The following is a 19,409-nucleotide window of genomic DNA, read 5'->3' as shown; positions in this document are numbered from 1 at the left end:
TGTTTCTGGGGCCGCACAAACACTACAGCAAGACAGAGAAGGGAGCTGGAAAGACAGTAAACACCCAGAGGCAGCAGAGGAAAACACTGCATCGCCCTCAACTGGGGCCACACAAAATACTTCACGGGGCCGCATGCGGCCCTCGGGCCACAGGTTGGACACCCCTGATCTAGAGATTGTGGCCTTAGAAGCCAGAGCATCCCGCTTAATTAAATGAGTCAGCACAAACAGATGGTCAGAGAGATGGAACTCATTAGTGACCTCCAAATAACGCAGGAGAACCCTGCACACGTCTAGTTTCATCAAAAGGCGAACCTGTGTTCTGAAACCTGTCAGCTGAAAGGCAGGCAAACACACTTTCTGATTGACCTGGAAAGTTGAAACAACCTTCAGCAAGAAGGAAAGAACTGTCCGCAGATAAAACCCTGCCTCCGAAACTCAGAGAAAGGGGTCTCGACAAGACAACGCCTGCAGTTCTGAAACCCTACTTGCAGAAGTAATGGCGACCAGAAAACCAGTCTTGATTGCCAAGTGTAAGAAGGAAGCATCCCGAAGAGGCTCAAAGGGAGCTTTGGTAAGGCTAGACAGCACCAAGGTAAATTCTCAGGCCAGGAAAGGATATTTAACCACTGGCCTGACACGAAGAGCCCCCTTCAAGAAATGAGCAATATCAGGATGCAACACCAAAGAGGACAGACTGTCCCGGGATCTAAAACAGGACAGTTTGGTAACCTGGACCTGCAGAGATACCACAAAGAGGCCTTTATCCAAACCAGCCTAAAGAAGGGTAAGAATCCGCAAGACCAGAGTCGAATAAGAAACCACCTGGTCTTGGGCATACCAATGTTGGAAGGTCTTCCACGCTTTAGTGTAGGCCGACACCCTAGGCGACTTCTTAGACTTGAAAAGCGTATCAACACAAGGGCAGAATATTCTTTATGCTCTAAGGCTGCGCGCTCAAAAGCCATGCCGTAAGAGCAAAGTGACCCGGAGCTTTCATGGCTACTGGACCCTGAAAGAGAAGGTCCAGAGAGACGTTTAGGTGCAGGCTGCGACCCACGCACAGACATACCACAGTCTTCGAGGCTAATCTGGAGCTACCAGAAGAATGCAGACGAAATGAGCTGTAATCCTATGAATGACACAGCTGATCATGGGCCAAGAATGAAAGACGTACGGAAGGACACAAGGAGGCCACATTTGCACCAGAGCCTAGAGCCCCTCGCTTCCTGGCTCGGATCTTCGCCTTCTTGTTTCTTGCCATGGCCATGAGATCGATGCAGGACTGCCCCCAGTGCCCCACAATTGCTTGGAACACCTCTGGGGATAGGCCCCACTCACCCGGATCCAAAGTCTGTCTGCTGAGGAAGTCTGCTTGAACATTGTCCACTCCTGCCACATGGACTGCCATCAGCACCAGATGATGTTCCGCCCATACAAAAGAAGGTGGGCTTCCTTAGCCAAAGGAATACTCTTAGTTCCTCCCTTGTGATTGACAGTCTACTGCCGTCACATTGTCAGAGAAGACCCTTACCGCTTTGCCCTCCAGGGTCTTCTGTAATCTCATCAAGGCCAGACAAATGGCTTGGAGCTCTAGTCAGCTGATTGACCACTTTCTGTGTGTCGGAGTCCAACAACCCTGTATAGGACAACAACTGCAGTGAGCTACCCAGCTCCGAAGGCTGGCATCCGTCATTACCACAATTCAGGAGGCAATGTGAAGCAGAATGCCCTTGCTGAGTGACTGCAGGAGAAACCACCGGGCCACGCTTGCTCGGATCTCCAAAGTCCATGGCAGGCACATCTGCAAGACATCTCGGTGGGGTGCCCAGCAAGAGAGTAAGTCATGTTGAAGAGGGTGTATGTTCGCTCTCACCCAAGGGACTACATCCAGCGTGACAACCATGGATCCCAGAACTGGAAGATAATCCCACGCCTAAGGAGCCGACTTCTCCAAAAGAGCAGAAATCTGGACACACAGCTTCTGTCTGAGATTCACAGACAGGTAGACACAGCCCACAGCCGTATTGAAGAGAATTTCCAGGTATTCCAGTGACTGTGTGGACATCAGATGGCTCTTCCTGAAGTTGACAATCCAACCCAGGTCTACCAGCACCTAGAGCACCTGCTCCACTCTACATTGTCCCTCAGCCAGCGATCAAGCAGTCATCTAGATAAGGGTGAACTGGCAACCCCATCTTCATCAGGTAAACTGCCACTACCACCATCACCTTGGTGAAGGTACGATGTGCTGTCGCCAGCCCAAAAGGCAGGGCAGAGAACTGGTAATGCTGTCCCAGAACATGAAATCGCAGAACTTGTGATGGGCCGGAAATATGGGAATGTGTAAGTACACCTCCGTAAGATCTAGGGAGGCCAGAAATTCCCCCAAAGCCACTGCTGAAATGACCGACCGCTCAGTCTCCATTTGGAAGCAGGGAATCTTAAGAGCCGCATTCACATGCCACAAATCCAAAATAGGCCTCAAAACTTCTGAGCCTTTCTTTGGCATGATAAAGTATATAGAGTATCTGCCTGAGCCCGAGATTGCGTGGTACTGGCTCTATAGCTTGAATATCCAGTAAGTGCTGAACAGTAGCCTGGACTCTGAGCACTTTGTCCAGGCCTCCGGACGAAGAAACAAGACCAATCTGACAGAGACTGGGCAAATTCCAGCTTGGAGCTTGATTGAATAATGTGCAAAACCCACTGGTCTGCTGTAAATCGCATCTAGGCAGGCAGAAACTCTGAGAGCCGGCCCTCTATTTGCAGTGGGGCATCCTGCGTCCTGGCATCATTGTGAGTTTCTGGCAGGGTGTGCAGGACGGGCGGCAGAAAGTTGGGACCGCCTGTAGCTGGCGTACTGACTTCGGGAGCTCTGGGAAATTCTCTGCAATGTGGAATGTGCATACTGTCTGGAGCACCTGAGCCACAAAAATTAGAATGACTAGAACCCCTGGAGGATCTTGATCTACTATCAGGCAGAGTTTTGGGGTGACGGTCCATTGCCGAATCCATGAGGTCATCCAGGTTTTTGCCAAATAATAATGGCCCCTTAAAAGGCAGCCTCGCTAAAGTGGCCTTGAAAGTGGAGTCAGCAGTCCATTGCCTGACCCAGAGTATTCAGTGGGCTGAAATGATAGATGCCGACACTTTAGCCAGCACTTTCAAAAGGTCATATAAAGTAATCCGTCCCAGCTATTAGAAGCTGAGGAGGAGGCTCCAACGCATCAACCTCTAGCGTGCGCGTGCAACAAAAGACATCACCACAGGAGCCTTGATGCCTAAATTGGCCATTTCAAAAAGTGTCCTGAGGACCACATCCACACAGCAGTCCTAAATATCATTTAACACAACTCCCCCATCACTGAGAAGAGAGATGTGCTAAGTCACCTGTGCCACCAAGGAATTTACCTTGGGCTGCCCCAAAAGCTTCTAACATTTATGGGCCAGCAGATAAAAGCGGGACATAGCTCTAGAACTCTTCAAAGGACCATAAAACTCATGTCTGGATGCCAGAGAAAGGTCGCAAATTGCGTGCATATACTACAAAGCCAGGAAGAAAAAGAAGTGGATGGAGCCGGATGAGTCACTAAGTTCAATTCCTGCAAAGATTCAGCAATAAGATGAGGCAGAGCAGCAAACTTAAATAAGCGCAGGACAGGAGGATCATCACCAGGAATTGGAACCTCCAGGGATCCACAGACCCAGCACACAAGTCCGAGTCCCCTGATCCAGGAAGGGCTGCACTGTCAAAACAATGCATCAGAGAGGTCAGGAACAGCATCCAGATCCCCCAGAACACGAGCAGGTAGAGCAACATTCGTAGCAGGTGGAGGCAGGGACTTCCCCAAGGGTACCAAGATACTTTAGGGGGGTAAGGAGACTGCCCAGCAGCAAAACAGTGACTAGTGGTGTACCCCAGGGCTCGGTACTTAGGCCGATCCTTTTTAATATTTATATCAATGACCTGGAGGAAGGAACATCCAGTGAGATCATCAAGTTTGCAGACGATACAAAACTATGCCGGGCGATCAGATCGCAGGAGGATAGAGAGAAACTCCAGAGTGACTTGTGTCGGTTAGAAACATGGGTGGAGAAATGGCAGATGAAGTTCAATGTGGAGAAATGCAAGGTAATGCATTTAGGCAATAAGAATAAGGAATACGAGTATACAATGTCAGGTGCAACTCTGGGGAAGAGTGAACAAGAAAAGGACCTGGGTGTACTGATAGATAGGACCCTGAAGCCGTCGGCACAATGCGCGGCAGCGGCAAAGAAGGCAAATAGAATGTTGGGCATGATAAAGAAAGGAATCTCGAGTAGATCGGAGAAAGTTATAATGCCGCTTTATAGGGCAATGGTCAGACCACACTTGGAATACTGCGTCCAACATTGGTCTCCTTACCTAAAGAAGGATATAAAACTGCTGGAGAGGGTGCAGAGACGAGCAACAAAACTGGTGAAGGGTATGGAGAAACTGGAATACGAGGACAGACTTATAACACTAGGATTGTTCTCCCTTGAGAAAAGGAGACTGCGTGGGGATATGATCGAGACCTTCAAAATACTGAAAGGAATCGACAAAATAGAGCAGAGAAGATTATTTACATTGTCCAATTTGACACGGACTAGAGGACATGTAATGAAGCTATGGGGGGACAGGTTCAGGACTAATGTCAGGAAGTTCTGCTTCACTCAGAGAGTGGTTGACACCTGGAATGCCCTCCCAGAGGAGATTATTGCGGAATCAACCGTCCTAGGCTTCAAGAGCAAACTAGATGCATATCTCCTTAAGAGAGGCATATAAGGATATGGTGGACTATAAATTACGCCAGGTGTACACCTGGCAGGGCCTCCGCGTGTGCGGATCGCCAGACTTGATGGACCGAAGGTCTGATCCGGAGATGGCAGTTCTTATGTTCTTTGAAATTCTGAACACAAAAACTTCATAAAGTCAGAGAAAGTATCTGGTCTCTGGGGCATAGAGTCACTCTTAAATGACTTAAATTTGTGCTGCTTAGGCTGTGGAGGATCCGCAGCCTGGCTGACCAAGGAACCAGCCATGTCGCGTTCCAAAAGCAATGGAGGTCGCTCCACCAGGCTAGCCAAGCGTTTAGTCACCTGCTTCTATGAGAAGGCAGCTGAGCTGGTGGCTACAGCCCACCCACCCCCACCCCAGTTGCGGCACATGGCACAAGGACGCTCCAAAAGCACTAAATCTGCACCAACCTGACATGAATTCACATGAGAAGATCCTGAGGACTCCATCCCAACAGTTTTCCAGGCAAAAAATGAAGTTTTGAACAAGTAGGGAGAAGAAGAAAAAAAAAGAGCCTTAAAAATCCAAGATGGCCACTGGTACCAAATTCACACCAAAAACGCGATATTTTTTACACTTCCCAAAACTTAAAACCAGCAATTTTAGGATTTTTTCAGGAGGGGGAACACTTAGAAACACAGAAAACCTCTCATTTTAAACTTTCCCCAATGTTTCTCACAAGCTGTCAGTTCTGAGTGACCTTATACATTGGGCTACACCTGCTTCCAGCTCTCTTTAGTAGCTAGAAAAAAATTCACTGCCACAATGCTGGGAATGCTTTCTCAAATCTGATCTTCAGGCTGCCGGTCAGACTCCACTGTCTGACTATGCCTCCACCCCTGTGGACCACCAGATGTGCACCAGGACAGGTGCAGGTGCAAAAACGCAGCCGGCACGCTGCAGAACACCATTGAGCCCCCTAAGCATGCCTAACAGACTGCGCTCGACCCCTGCTAAACAGAAGGTGAGACTACTTCAGGGAAGACCCTGCGCTCCAATGACAACTATGCAGACTGGCTAACAGGTACCCAAAAGGATCGGCCTGTCAGCTACAGACCGAAATCTGTGAATTCTCAAGCAGGCAGAGCTCCAAATTTGCTTCAAATGTGAATATTCCCTCAAAGGGGACAAACTATGTCAAAATTAGAACAATAAAATGAGGAGAGCAGAACACACACAGCTGTAAAGGGCGCTAAATTGGTCTGAGTATGAAGTATACTGGAGGCAGAGTGAAAAATCCAGAGTGGATTCCTTCTGCAGCATTTGAGTATGGGAAAATAACCCTATTGTCTAGAACAGTGTTTCTCAACTCGGTCCTGGAATACCCCACTTGCCAGTCAGATTTTCAGGATATCCACTACAGAATGAAACGGGGACTGTTTACCACGGTAAACCCGAAGGAATGGAGACATTTGAAAATGGTTTACTGCAGGAATGGGGACAAGACCTTTTACCTCCCCGTGGGAACGGTGAAAAGTCTTGCTCCTGTGGTAAAAAAAATTGCGTCCATGTTAGACTCGGCATCTCTTCCCCAGCTCCTCTTGAGCCTATTTTACCTTCAGGGGCCAGCCATACCACGATGAAGACAGAAGGAACCCAAAACCAAAGCCTGAGACCAATGTGATTAGAAGAATAAAATTACCAGACAACAAAAAGTAGAAAAAAATTAATTTATTTCATATTTTGTGATTACAATATTTCAGATTTGAAATATGTATCCTGTTAGAGCTGGTATTAAACAGAACTGAGGACTGCAAAGCCCAGACTGTGCTTCTTTAGTTTCCAGCTGGCTTAGGGCTCTCTCTCTGACCAGGGGGCAGTTGCCCTAGTTGCACTCCCCTAACACTATTCATGACATGTGTGACTAAAGTATTCTGTTAGCTTGAATTTTCTATGTAGCATTCTGTAATAATTTGGTTTGTTCAGTTTTCACAATAGTGGAGGAGATATTTGTGAAAGGGAGGGGAGATAGCGGTTTTGTTGATCCTTGCTCTGTATTATTTGTGTTTATAAAATGACAACTATACAGAATATTGTCTCTTTTTATACTTTAATAAAATAAGTTCAGTATAAAATCATAACTATTCGAGGCTTGTGCAGATGGTATCTAACAGTTTGCAGGGCGGGGACGGGGACTGAGCTCACAGGAACAGGGCGGGAACGGTGATAAATTTTTCCCTCGTGTCATTCTCTAATATCCACAATGAATATGCATGACAGAAATTTGCATATAATAGAGGCAGTGTATGCAAATCAAGTTTATGCAAATTCATTATGGATATTCTGAAAACCTGACTGACAAGGGGGTACTCCAGGACTGAGTTGAGAAACACTGGTCTAGAATGTCTCATCTATTGCACTGGAAATGTAGTTTCTGGTTGCTTGAGAGTTACTATTAAAAACAGGCCTAATACTATACCCCATACTAGTTGCCATACCATAAACTGTTCCAGACAAAGTACCGGATATGTGGTACTCAGATGTGGCGTTCTAAGTTTACACTTAAATTTCTGCCAGAAATTGATTTTATTTTCATTTTTATTTAATGTGTTAACAGTATTTCTTAAGAATTTTTTTTTTTTGGTTGCTTGAGAGTTCTGGTTAATTGAGTTCCGGTTAACAGAGAATCTACTGTATCAGCATTTCTCTTTCTAAAGATACGTTTGAATGTTAAAATATTTTAATATATTTAAAGGATAGATTTAATGATAAGCTTCAGTGGGCTCCTTTTACAAAATTGTGCTACCAACTAGCATGCACTAAATGCAAAGAAGATCATGGGATTTGAATGGGCTTCTCTGCAATAAAAGAACATAAGAATTGCTGCTGCTGGGTCCATAGTGCCCAGCAGTCCACTCACAGGGCGGCCCTTAGGTCAAAGAATTTGAGTCTAGCCTTATCTGTGTATGTTCTGGTCCAGCAGGAACTTATCTAATCTTTTCTTGAATCCCTGAAGGGTGCTTTCTCCTATAACAGCCTCTGGAAGAGCGTTCCAGATTTCTACCACTCTCTAGGTAAAGAAGAACTTCCTTACATTTGTACGGAATCTATCCCCTTTTAACTTTAGCAAGTGCCCTCTCGTTCTCTTCACCTTGGGGATGGTGAACAATCTCTCTTTCTCTACTATGTCAATTCTCTTCAATAGCTTGAATGTTTCAATCATGTCCCCTCTCAGTCTCCTCTTTTCAAGGGGGAAGAGGCCCAGTTTCTCTAGCCTCTCATTGTACGGCAACTCCTCCAATTCCTGAACCATTTTTGTTGCTCTCCTCTGGACCCTCTCAAGTAGTACTATGTCCTTTTTCATGTACGGCGACCAGTGTTGGATGCAGTATTCCAGATGGGGGCGTACCATGGCCCAGTACAGCAGCATGATAACCTTCTCAGATCTGTTTGTGATCCCCTTCTTAATCATTTCTAGCATTCTGTTTGCCCTTTTCGCCACTGCAGCGCATTGTGCGGACGATTTCATTGTCTTGTCTACAAGTACTCCCAAGTCTCTTTCCTGGGGGCTCTCACCAAGTATAGCACCGGACATCCTGTATTAGTGCATATGATTTTTGTTACCGACATGCATCACCTTGCACTTATCCACGTTGAACCTCATTTGCCATTTCGCAGCCCATTCCTCGAGTGTGTTTATGTCTCGTTGTAGGTCTTCGCAATCCTTCTGTGTCCTCACTACTCTAAATAACTTTGTATCGTCCGCAAATTTAATCACCTCACTTGTCGTGCCAATTTCTAGGTCGTTTATAAATATGTTAAAGAGCACAGGCCCGAACTCCAAACCCTGCATCACTACACTCGTGATGCTTTTCCAGTATTGTCCATTTACACCCCACTCTCTGTTTCCTATCCGCCAACCAGTTTTTAATCCACGTAAGTATATCACCCTCGAATCCTTGGCTTGCAATTTTTTGAAGTAGACGTTCATGCGGGACCTTGTTGAATGCCTTCTGAAAATCTAGATATGGGCTTACATAGTAACATAGTAAATTATGGCAGATACAGACCCGAATGGTCCATCCAGTCTGCCCAACTGTACATGCTCTATAAATTAATAATTTAATAATAATTTCTTAGATATTTCTGGACCAGAAACCCAGAGCTCTGCCCCATAGTGTGCTTAGGTTCTATCTACTGGAGTCTCTGGTCAAAGCTCACTCCAGCCCATCTAATCCATCCCAGCCCTCCCCTGCCTGTCCTCAACTGAATGGCCATATACAGCAGTGTTTTCCATCCTTTTCAAGCCAAGTATCCCCTAAGCCTAACAAATACCCACCAAGTACCCCCAGCCAAACTCCGCTCCAAACCCACCCAAACTCTGCCCTTGACTCACCCAAACTCTGCTCCTGACTCCACCCCCTTAATAATAATACTAATTGTAATGCAATTTCTTCCTTCCATTTTTCATATACACACAATATAATCTTATTAATACATAATGGTAACCATAAAATTATTTTTAAAAAACCCCACAAAGCACACTGTATGCAGAGAAAGCACAGTTACTTACCGTAACAGGTGTTATCCAGGGACAGAAGCAGATATTCTCACTGATGGGCGATGTCACCGACAAAGCCCCAGTACATAGAAACATAGAAGATGACGACAGAAAAGGGCTACAGCCCATCAAGTCTGCCCACTCTGCTTACCCGGTACAGACACTTGAAAAGTTATTGATAGCCCACACCTCGCATGCACAAGTACCTTCCCGCCCGACGTAGGCGCGCGATCCCTCAGTTAAGATAAACCAGCTAAGAAGCCAACCCTGGAAGGTGGGTGGGATGTGAGAATATCTGCCTGCTATCCCTGGATAACACTTGTTACCAGTAAGTAACTGTGCTTTATCCCAGGACAAGCAGGCAGCATATTCTCACAGATGGAAGAAAATTGGGCAGGAAAAACCTGCACGGAACAAGAGCCATGAAGAGGGGAGAAAACAAAATGGCGATCCATAAGGCCCCAGAGGCCAAACTGACAACGGTAAAGAAAAAATAAACTATAAGTGTACTTTTTAAAAAAATTTTTAGTGTTAAACTGTCAAGAAAAGAAAAAACTGAAGAAAAAAAAATCAGAAAACTGCAAGAGTGGGAAGACAGCGAAAATAAAATTTTTCATCAGCTGTTGAAAACATGACTTTTTAGCTCCGCGGAAACTAAAAAACTGAGGGACCACGCACCTATGTTGGGGAGAAGGCACTCGCGCATGCGCGGTGCGGGCTATCGAGAACTTTTCAAGTTCTTGAAGTGTCCATACCGAGGCTCCGTCTGTGACGTCACCCATCAGTGAGAATATGCTGCCTGCTTGTCCTGGGATAAAATGTTAATCATCATTTATAGTCGGGGATTTTTTTTCTAAATATGTCAAGTAAGATGACTTTAAAATATGCAATATCACCTCAGTAACAACTATAGAAAAATAGACAAATATAGTGCAAAATATAGACAGCAGATATAAATTCTCAAAACTGACATTTTGATCACTAAATTGAAAATAAAATAATTTTTCCTATCTTTGTTGTCTGGTCATTTCATGAGTCTTCTTCCTTCCTTTCCTCACTCAGGCCCAACAATTGTCCCTTTCTATTCCCTCCCTCTCATGTCCCAAGTTAGTGCCCCTTTCCTCCCTCCCTCCTTCCTATGTTCCATTAGAGCCCCCTTCCTCCCTCCCATGTCCCAAGTTAGTGCTCCCTCTGTCCTTCCCATGTCCCGAGTTCGAGCCCCCTCCCCCTCAGTGCCTTCCAGCCTTTGTCCTTCGTCCTCCCTCCCTCCCATGTCCTAAGTTCAAGCCCCTTCCCCTTCACTGCCTTCCAGCCTTTGTCCTTCAACCTTCCTCCCTCCCTGACGTGCCAAAGCCTGCCTTCCTCCCTGCCGCGCTGAAGCCTGCCTACCCATTCCTCTGCTACCCAGTCCAGCGACACCGATTCCTCTTCCCCTGACCGCCGCTGCCACTCGCTGCAACTTTAGGAAGGTAAGAAGGGTCAGCGTGCAGTGATTGCACGCCACCAGCCCACAGCCCTTCCCCTAACGTCAGTTATGACGTCGGAGAGAAGGTCTTGGCCAGATTGGCTGGAGAATGGCTTGTGGGCCGGCGGCATGCAATTGCTGCACGCTGGCCCTTACTTTCCTGGAGTTGCGGCAGTGAGCAGGAACCAGCGGCGGCAGGCAAGCAGTGGCGGGGGACGAGCGGCCCCATAACGCATGTTGAGAAACCCTGATATACAGGACACAAACCATGCAAGTCTGCCCAGTACTGGCCTCAGTTCCTTCAATATATACCCATTATTTTCTGAGTAGAAATCCCATGCTTGTTTAAACTCTGTCACCATTTTCCTCTCCATCATCTCCCTTGGAAGTGCATTCCATGCATGAAATATGTCACCGTTTTCCTCTCTATCACTTCCCTCGGGAGTGCATTTCATGCATCAACCACGCTTTCCATAAAGAAGAATTTCCTAAAATTACTCTTGAGTCTACCAACCCTCAACCTCAAATTATGCCCTCTGGTTTTACTATTTTCATATCTCCCCTGTCCCTCCTTTCCTCTAGGGCAGGGGTATTAAAGTCCCTCCTCGAAGACCACAATCCAGTTGGGTTTTCCGGATTTCCCCAATGAATATGCATGAGATCTATTTGCATGCACTGCTTTCACTGTATGTTAATAGATCTCATGCATATTCATGGGGGAAATCATGAAAACCCGAGGAAGGATTTTGACACCCCTGCTCTAGGGTATACATATTAATTGCTTCCAATCTCTCCTCATACATCTTTTGGTGCAAACCTCCTACCATTTTTATCGCCTTTGTCTGGACCACTTCAAGTCTTATGTCCTTTGCCAGATACGGTCTCCACAATTGAAAACAATACTCCAAGTGGGGCCTCACCAATGACCTTTACAGGGGTATCAATACCTTCTTTCTTCTACTGGATACGCCTCTCTCTATACAGCCTAGCATCCTTCTGGCAACAGCCACCACCTTCTCACATTGTTTCTTTGCCTTTAGATTTTCAGACACTATCACCCCAAGGTCCCTCTCCCCATCTATGCATATCAGCCTCTCACCTCCCAGCACATACGGCTCCTTCCGATCTCTAATCCTCAAATGCATTGCTCTGCACATCTTTGCATTGAATCTTAGTTGCCAGATATTAGACAATTCCTCTAACTTTTGACGATCCTTTTTCATGTTTTCCACTCCTTCCTAGGTGTCTACTCTGTTACAAATCTTGGTTATCATCCACAAAAAAGCAAACCTTTCCTTCTAACCCTTCAGCAGTATTGCTCACAAACATGTTGCAAACAAACAAGACTGTGGAGACTCAATGTCCTCGGACCTTCAGTTGTAGTTTATTCAAAATTTAAAAAACAATAAAACCACAATATAGATACTGTCCACATTTATCATGAATGGACCCAACACAAGTCTTTTATAAATGTGAAAAAGGATGAGGGGCTCTGATAACCCAAATGCTGAAGTTCGCATGTAAACCACAATATAACAGTTAATGTTGAACAGGATCGACTCCAACACCGATCCTTGAAGGACTCCACTACTCACCTTTCCTTCCTCTAAGCGAATTCCATTAACCACCACCTCTGGCGTCTGTCCGTCAACCAGTTTCTAATCCAGTTCACCACTAGTTTCTAATACAGTTCACCACTTTGGGTCCTAACTTTAGCCAGTCAAGTTTGTTCAAGAGCCTCCTATGAGGAACCATGTCAAAGGCTTTGCTGAAATCTAAGTAAACATCTAGCATATGCCCATGATCCAATTCTCTGGTCACCCAATCAAAAAATTCAATCAGATTTGTTTGGCACAATTTACCTTTAGTAAAACCATGTCGCTTCGGATCCTGTAATCCATTAGATCAATGTATTGCAAACTGTGTGCCTCCTGAGATTTCTGGTGTGCCGCGGTACACTGGGGAAAAGGAGAGGTGCCGGATGACTGTCTACAGGACGTGCCTCTTGTGAAGAGAGGCACGTCCTGTAAGCAATCTCCTGACACCAGCACCTCATCTCTATGCCGGCCCTTCTCTTCAGAGCGGGTCTTTCTCTTGTGACATCATCATGCTGATGCCAGCGCATTTCCGGGTGTCTCGAGCCGGGGACACTAGGTTTTAGTGTGCCCCGGTTCACAATAGTTTGCGAGACACTGCATTAGATTCTAGGAATTTCACTACCCTTTCTTTCAGCAACACTTCCTGCATTCATCATACCACTAATTTGTAGTGCCACTCTGTAAAAGGAGACTGGTCTGTTAAGCTACATTTTCTTGAAGATATTTTACATAAAATACAGGGATTTCAATCTTAAAACAATTACTTACATTTTAAGTGTTCTGATGTCAGTGTATCCTGGTCCAGCATATGAGAAGACAGAATTTTATACACTTCTGAGTATTCTCCCTCTGGGACAAAATTAAAAATACTTTGATCTACAAGATCTGACTGAAAAGAAAAAAGAAATTCTTACAAACCAGTTTAAGTCATTTCTTGCAGAAAAAAGATCACATAAGAAAAAAGGCATACTTCCTAGACTCCATACTCTCATCTATTCTCTGAATTCTTTAGTTTCTTCTCTGTATTTGCTCTCCTTAAATTCTAATCTTCATTAAAAAGAAATTAAGGGCTAGATTCACTAAGCCCAAGGATCCGATCTGATTCGTGGGCAATCCGAGGCCGGGCAACCGATTCTCAACGCGCCCACATGCAAAGTAGGTCGATCGTAGGCACGCCCCCCACCGACTACACAGATCGCTAGAGAGCAATCCTAATGCATGCGCAGATCATCTTCTTTGCCTGTAGATGGTCTGCGTATGCTTACAGAGCTGGAAATGTTTTTTTACTACTTCGCTAGCCTGTGGTTTTAACTTCCTTTAAACCCGTGGGTTAAAACCACGGCTCGCACTGCGGGGAAGGGCGAGCAGGAGAGTCGGGGCAGAGAGCGGTGAGGTAAGAGGAAAATCAGGGTAGAGAGCAGGGCGGCAGGGAGCAGGAGAGTCGGGGCAGAGAGCAGGGCAGCAAGAGGAGAGCTCGGGCAGAGAGCAGGGCAGCAGTTGGGAAGTGTGCTAAAGGGGCAGCAGTCCGGCTCCTTGTGACTGAATCCTTTCTTCCGGCAGAGGACACCACATGGGGTCTTACGGCACTGAAGCCACCAAGAAAAACAGTCTAAGTGAAAAAAAATAAGAAAAAGATGCAGAGAACAACAAAAGACTTCTGCATGAATTGCTCACAGAAATTGAAAACTGTAAGGGGCTCACTCTCTCTTTCTCTCTCTAAGGTAGGAGGAACACATGCGCAGAAAAATGTTTGGATTTCTGCAACTCCCAGATTGCGGTAAGGGATTGAACACCTCTAGAGCATATAATCTGGAAGGGACGCTACAGAATAAATCATTAGGCCAACAAGTCTATTTTGAGCTGTAAATAAGGTACCGTATTTTTCGCTCCAAAAGACGCACTTTTTCCACCCCCAAAAAGGGGGTGGAAATAAGGGTGCGTCTTATGCAGCGAATACCATGTGCCCCCCACCCCTGGTACCTTGATGTAATCCTGGCGGTCCAGCGCTGCATCGGCAGGCCCCCCCTGCTGGACGGCCACCCGAGTCCCCATCTGCCAGGCAGGCATGAGCCCTGAGTGCCCCTGCCTGGTTCCGTGCCGCCGCCCGAATGGTGTCAGCTCGGCCCAGCGCTGTATTGGCAGGCTCTCCCATCTTCCGTGAAAGTGAAAGGCAGGCACGAGCCCCGAACGCGCCTGCCTGGTCCTGCGCCACCGTCCAAATGATGCTGTTGGTTCTCGCGATACTCACGGGAGCTGCCGGCACCATTTGAGCGGCGGTGCGGGACCAGGCAGGCGTGGTCGGTGCTCGCATCTACCTTTTGCTTCCGGCGCAAATGGGGGAGCCTGCCGATGCAGCACTGGACCGAGCTGACATCATTCGGGCGGCGGCACAAGACCAGGCAGGTGCGCTCGGGGCTCGCGCCTGTCTCACTGCCGCAGCAAATGGGGACTTGGGCGGCTGCCGATGCAGTGCTGGACCACCAGGATTGCATCAAGGTACCAGGGGGTAGGGGGATGTTTAAAATACCAGGATAGCCGTCTAGGGAGGGAGGGAGGGAGAGATTTTTAAAAGTACAGAGGGTATGATTAAAAGAAGTACGGGGGGTACATGGGGGGATGATTTAAGGTACTGAGGGTATGGGGGATGATTTAGGGTATGTGAGAAATATGGGGCCTGCCTGCCTGCCACTAGGCCAGCCTGCCCTGTGCCCTGTCCCTGCCTACCACTAGATCACCAGAGGGGGGACAGGGTCAGGGCCTGACAAGGAGTATGGGGTTGGGTACAGAGCCTGGCAGGGAGAATTTGGTTCAAAATATTTTTTTCTTGTTTTCCTCCTCTAAATCTAGGGTGCGTCTTATGGTCTGGTGCATCTTATGGAGCGAAAAATACGGTATGCATTTTAATTTCTTTCCGTGTGCATTTGCTCACAATTTAGGTTTAGAAAGAAAATTAATATAAATTCTATAATTGTATTTTTTATGTATTAAAAAAAAAAATAATTGAGCAACTCTAAATGTTCACCAAAAGGCTTATAATTTGCCACAATTAACAGTGGGCAGACATAGAACAAATATAGACTTATGGAGGTCATGTCCCATGAACTTGATTGTTTTGGCCATCCTATCAATGGGCTTTTTTATTCTGGACTGTGCATCAGGTTGGTATAGTGTCCGCAGCATAGACCAGTATCTGGACTCCTTTACCCTATTTACGTAGTAAGAATCTATATCATACCAGTCCTTAATCAGTTTTATAACAGGAAACATCTCAATGTTCCTTTCTCTTGTTACTTGGTCACAGTATGGGTAAGCATAAAAAGCAAAAAGCTGGCAATCATAATATTTTTTACAAGTTTTCCCAAAGTACCTATCTCAAAATGTATTTAATTACAGCTGCATTGACTTGGAAACCTAAACATGCCATACTTGTTGAGAAGTTCTTGTCAAAATGGTTCTTCCAGTTGTCAGCCTGTGTTTGCAGTTCCTGGAACTGTATGGTAATCTCCTGTTATGGGTGTGCCCCCTCCCTGCCCCATCCCCAGCCCGTCCCCTTCAATGCCCCATCACCGTCATTCCCTTCAACGCCCCGTCACTGTCACCGCCATCCCCTTCACCGCCCCGTCACCGTCACTGCCATTCCATTCACCGCCCCGTCCCCGCAGTATCCATATAAGCCTCAGTACTGCAATATTTAGCTTATTCCTTCCTTATAAATCAAAGTTCTGGCTCCTGAACTAGAGAAAGAGATGTTCAGCTGGCAGGACTTTGTTTATAAATTTTTATCAACATAACTAATATACTACTTTATCCTAAAGCAAAGCAAAAAAAGAAAAAGAAAATAAATAGAATTTTTTTTCTACCTTTGTTGTCTGGTTTCTGCTTTCCTCATCTTCTCATTCAATTCCTTCCATCCACTGTGTGTCTTCTCTCTGTGTCTTCCATTTGCTCTCTTACTGTGCCTATCCCTTCATCCCCCCCCCCCAAATTGGTCTGGCACCCATCTTCTTCCCTCCGCTCCCCCATATTCTGGCATCTGTCTTCTTCATTTCCAGCATCTTCTCCCCACTGTCTTCCACATTTCCCTTCAGGGTCTGTTCCTCTCCACCCTCCTTAAATGTCTGTTCTATTCCTTTCCACCACCACCCTTCCCTCCCTCCTTCACCATCTGTTCCTTTTCTACCACCCTTCAGCTCCTCTCGCGCGGCCTATCTACCTTCCTCCCTCTTACTTTCGTGGCACGTTACAATGTAATTTGTGCAAGCCACTGGAGCCTGCGAGCTTGGTCCCCAAACAATCTCGCTTCTGTGTTCCTATTTTCCCCATTTCTAATATCTCCCCTATGTATATGGCATTGCCCCCCCCCCTGTGTCCATATACCATCACCATGGCATGTATGTCCCCTTTATGTCTCTATTCCCCTCTGTTTCTGCTACCTTCCTGTGTCCAGATTTCCCCTCTCTTCCTCTTCCACACCAATGTGTCTCTTCTCTTCAACCCCATCTAGCTTCACCCTCCCCCTCCCCCCCGCTTCCAGCATCTGGCTCACTGCCTGTCCTCCTCTTTCTTTCCTGCTGTGGGTTTCTTTCTCTCCCTCTTCATCCCCTTGGCCCAGAATCTCTCTCTTTCACTCCCTCCTTCCTAGTGTGAGCCGGGAACACACAGCGCCTCCTCCCGCCCGATTGCAGCATTTCGTCAGCTCCCTCCCTCCACTTCACTTTAGATGCCGAGTTTGCTGGATTTCTTTTTCTCCCAGCCGCACGTGTTCAAAAAGCCGCGCATGCGCGGCTGCTCAGTTGTTCAATCTTCTTCTCTGACGCAACCGGAAACAGGAAGTTGCAGCAGAGAAGATCGAATAACTCGAGCAGCCGCGCGTGCATGGCTTTTTGAAAGCATGTGGCTGGGCGAAAAAGAAAGCCAGCAAACTCTGCATATAAGGTGAGGTGGAGGGAGGGAGATGGTGGGGGCTGCTGGACCGCGCGATCCTTGATTGCCTCACTGAGGAGACAAGACCATTCACCACTCTATGGGGCGGTGAATGGCCTTGTCCCCGTCCCCGCAGCGACCACTATTTTTCTTTCCCCGTTTCGGCGGGTTACCCGCGGCTACCCGCGGGTAACAACCACCATGTCATTCTCTACTCACAGTCCCCAGTGGACCTCATTGGTTCACATTCACCCAACCAAACTTTAGTTTTCGGTTTTGGCCAAAACCAAACTATAAGATTTGGCAGCAATTTTTGTTTCTATCAGCCTCCAGTACATGGCTGCAAGAGTTATGCATTATTCTTTAAGTGGCATAGAATGTAAATGCAAAGGGGTTGTCCACATGGGTGAATATGGGAGAAGCAGAGAAAGTACTGCTACTTATCTTTGCCAGTTACAAAATACCACAAGTTTCATGTGCCCTTGCTGAATTTAGGCTCCAGCAGTTACACCATGCTAACTACAGATGCCTAGATTCAAGGTGCACCAGTACCAGGTTAGGGTATTCTCTAACAGCATATGAGTACCTAGGTGCCGATATAAAATAGGCTCTCACTGAACAGCATCAGGGCACCTAAATAGAGGTACCCACTTATAGAATTACCTCCTTTATGTGTGAGAGAAATCATTTAAACTCAGTATGATACTTACTGGCAAATGTTCAAGTAAGGGAGTGACACTTTCAGACACATATATTATATTTCCATCTGTCATGATTGCTAGAAAAAAACCATCAAGAGCCTGAAATTAAACATGACAACATTTAATTAAAAGGAACAATAAAGAGCATAGAAATCAAAAGTTTTATTTGAGAAAATCACATGGGTTGGGAATAAAGTGCTTCAATAAATGCATTCACCAAGTTGTTCAAATGTTGTGTGTTAAATTTCTCCCAATATATTCTGTAGTGCTGCACACTATTAGTAAGTATAAATATTACCTCCGCATTTTTCCTCATGTACAGCACTTTTTACACACAAAAAGGTAAAATTTTGTCATATCTTTTCATTAATCTAGGCACACTAGTATGAACATGGTGAAGTGGTTAAAGCTACAGCCTCAGCACCCTGAGGTTGTGAGTTCAAACATACACTGCTCCTTGTGACCCTGGGAAAGTAACTTAATCCTCCCACTGCCCCAGGTACATTAGATAGATTGTGAGCCCACCAGGACAGATAGGGGAAAATGCTTAACAACCTGAATAAATTCATGTAAATCGTTCTGAGCTTTCCTGGGAGTACGGTATAGAAAATTAATTAATTGAATAAATAAATAAATAATATATGTATATATGTTAATGTTTTATTTCCTACCCGACCGCCTCTTCCTGTACTAAAGTCGGACCTCACCAATCAGGAGTTGCTTTGACATGCAGCTCCAGATTGGTGAGGCCCGACTTTAGTACAGGAAGAGACGGTCGGAGCTTACTGCGCGGAGCATACGTGTCCGGTGGTCGCATCCGCAACTACCTTCAGCTCTCACCTCCTCCAGCACTGGACACAACCACCATCTTAAATCAAGCAGTCACCGCCAGGGGAGGTGCTGAATTTCGAGACAGTTCACGAGATTACATACACACACACAAGCTGCACTGCCTCCAATGGTTACCTTATGTTCTGGAACGTTGCCCGCCTCACTGCTGTAACCTCACGCAAGCGCTTTCCTGCATCTGTACATGACTGTACCCTCAACTCCACCTCACAATCGCATACAGACGCAGAAAAGCGCTTGCGTAACATACCGAGGGCATCAAAATAGTTACCTGGCAAGCCGCATGTGGCTCGAGGGCTGCGAATTTGAAACCACTGTTTTGCTGGTACTCTTCAGAATGTTATTGCTAAAGCAGCATAAAGTCCTCTGCAAGGTTGGCTTAACAGGACCAGAGGAGTCTCTGGTCCAGGGCACAGGCAAGTAAGGGTGCCAAAACTCCCAGCTTCTGACCTAACGTTACTTATTTTCTTCCCCCCTTTCCAGTGGGTCCAGTATTCTTCCCCGCCTCTCGATCCCCATCTCTCAGAAATTCAGGACTAGACATGCATCC

At 46.3% G+C, this 19,409-nt stretch overlaps 1 protein-coding gene across 16 annotated transcripts in view; it reads right to left on the bottom strand.

Moving 5' to 3' along the window:
* Positions 1-19,409, bottom strand: part of CLOCK (clock circadian regulator) — a 265,133-nt gene that overhangs the window by 141,138 nt on the left and 104,586 nt on the right. For 12 of the 16 annotated variants that reach the window (XM_033945122.1, XM_033945187.1, XM_033945213.1 and 9 more), the window contains 2 exons: positions 18,020-18,109; positions 13,155-13,275 (listed from right to left, as the gene is read on the bottom strand). In XM_033945122.1, coding sequence (XP_033801013.1) covers positions 13,155-13,275; positions 18,020-18,109 — 211 coding nt within the window. Of the gene's footprint in view, positions 1-13,154; positions 13,276-18,019; positions 18,110-19,409 lie in introns of those variants that run through there. The other 4 variants (XM_033945179.1, XM_033945222.1, XM_033945232.1 and 1 more) reach the window with 3 other exon arrangements.

Source organism: Geotrypetes seraphini, chromosome 1, assembly GCF_902459505.1.
Source record: "Geotrypetes seraphini chromosome 1, aGeoSer1.1, whole genome shotgun sequence".
In the NCBI taxonomy this organism is placed as follows: Eukaryota; Metazoa; Chordata; class Amphibia; order Gymnophiona; family Dermophiidae; genus Geotrypetes; species Geotrypetes seraphini.
The sequence above is the reverse complement of the archived record's forward strand: the minus strand, read 5'-3'. Positions and strand labels throughout refer to the sequence as shown.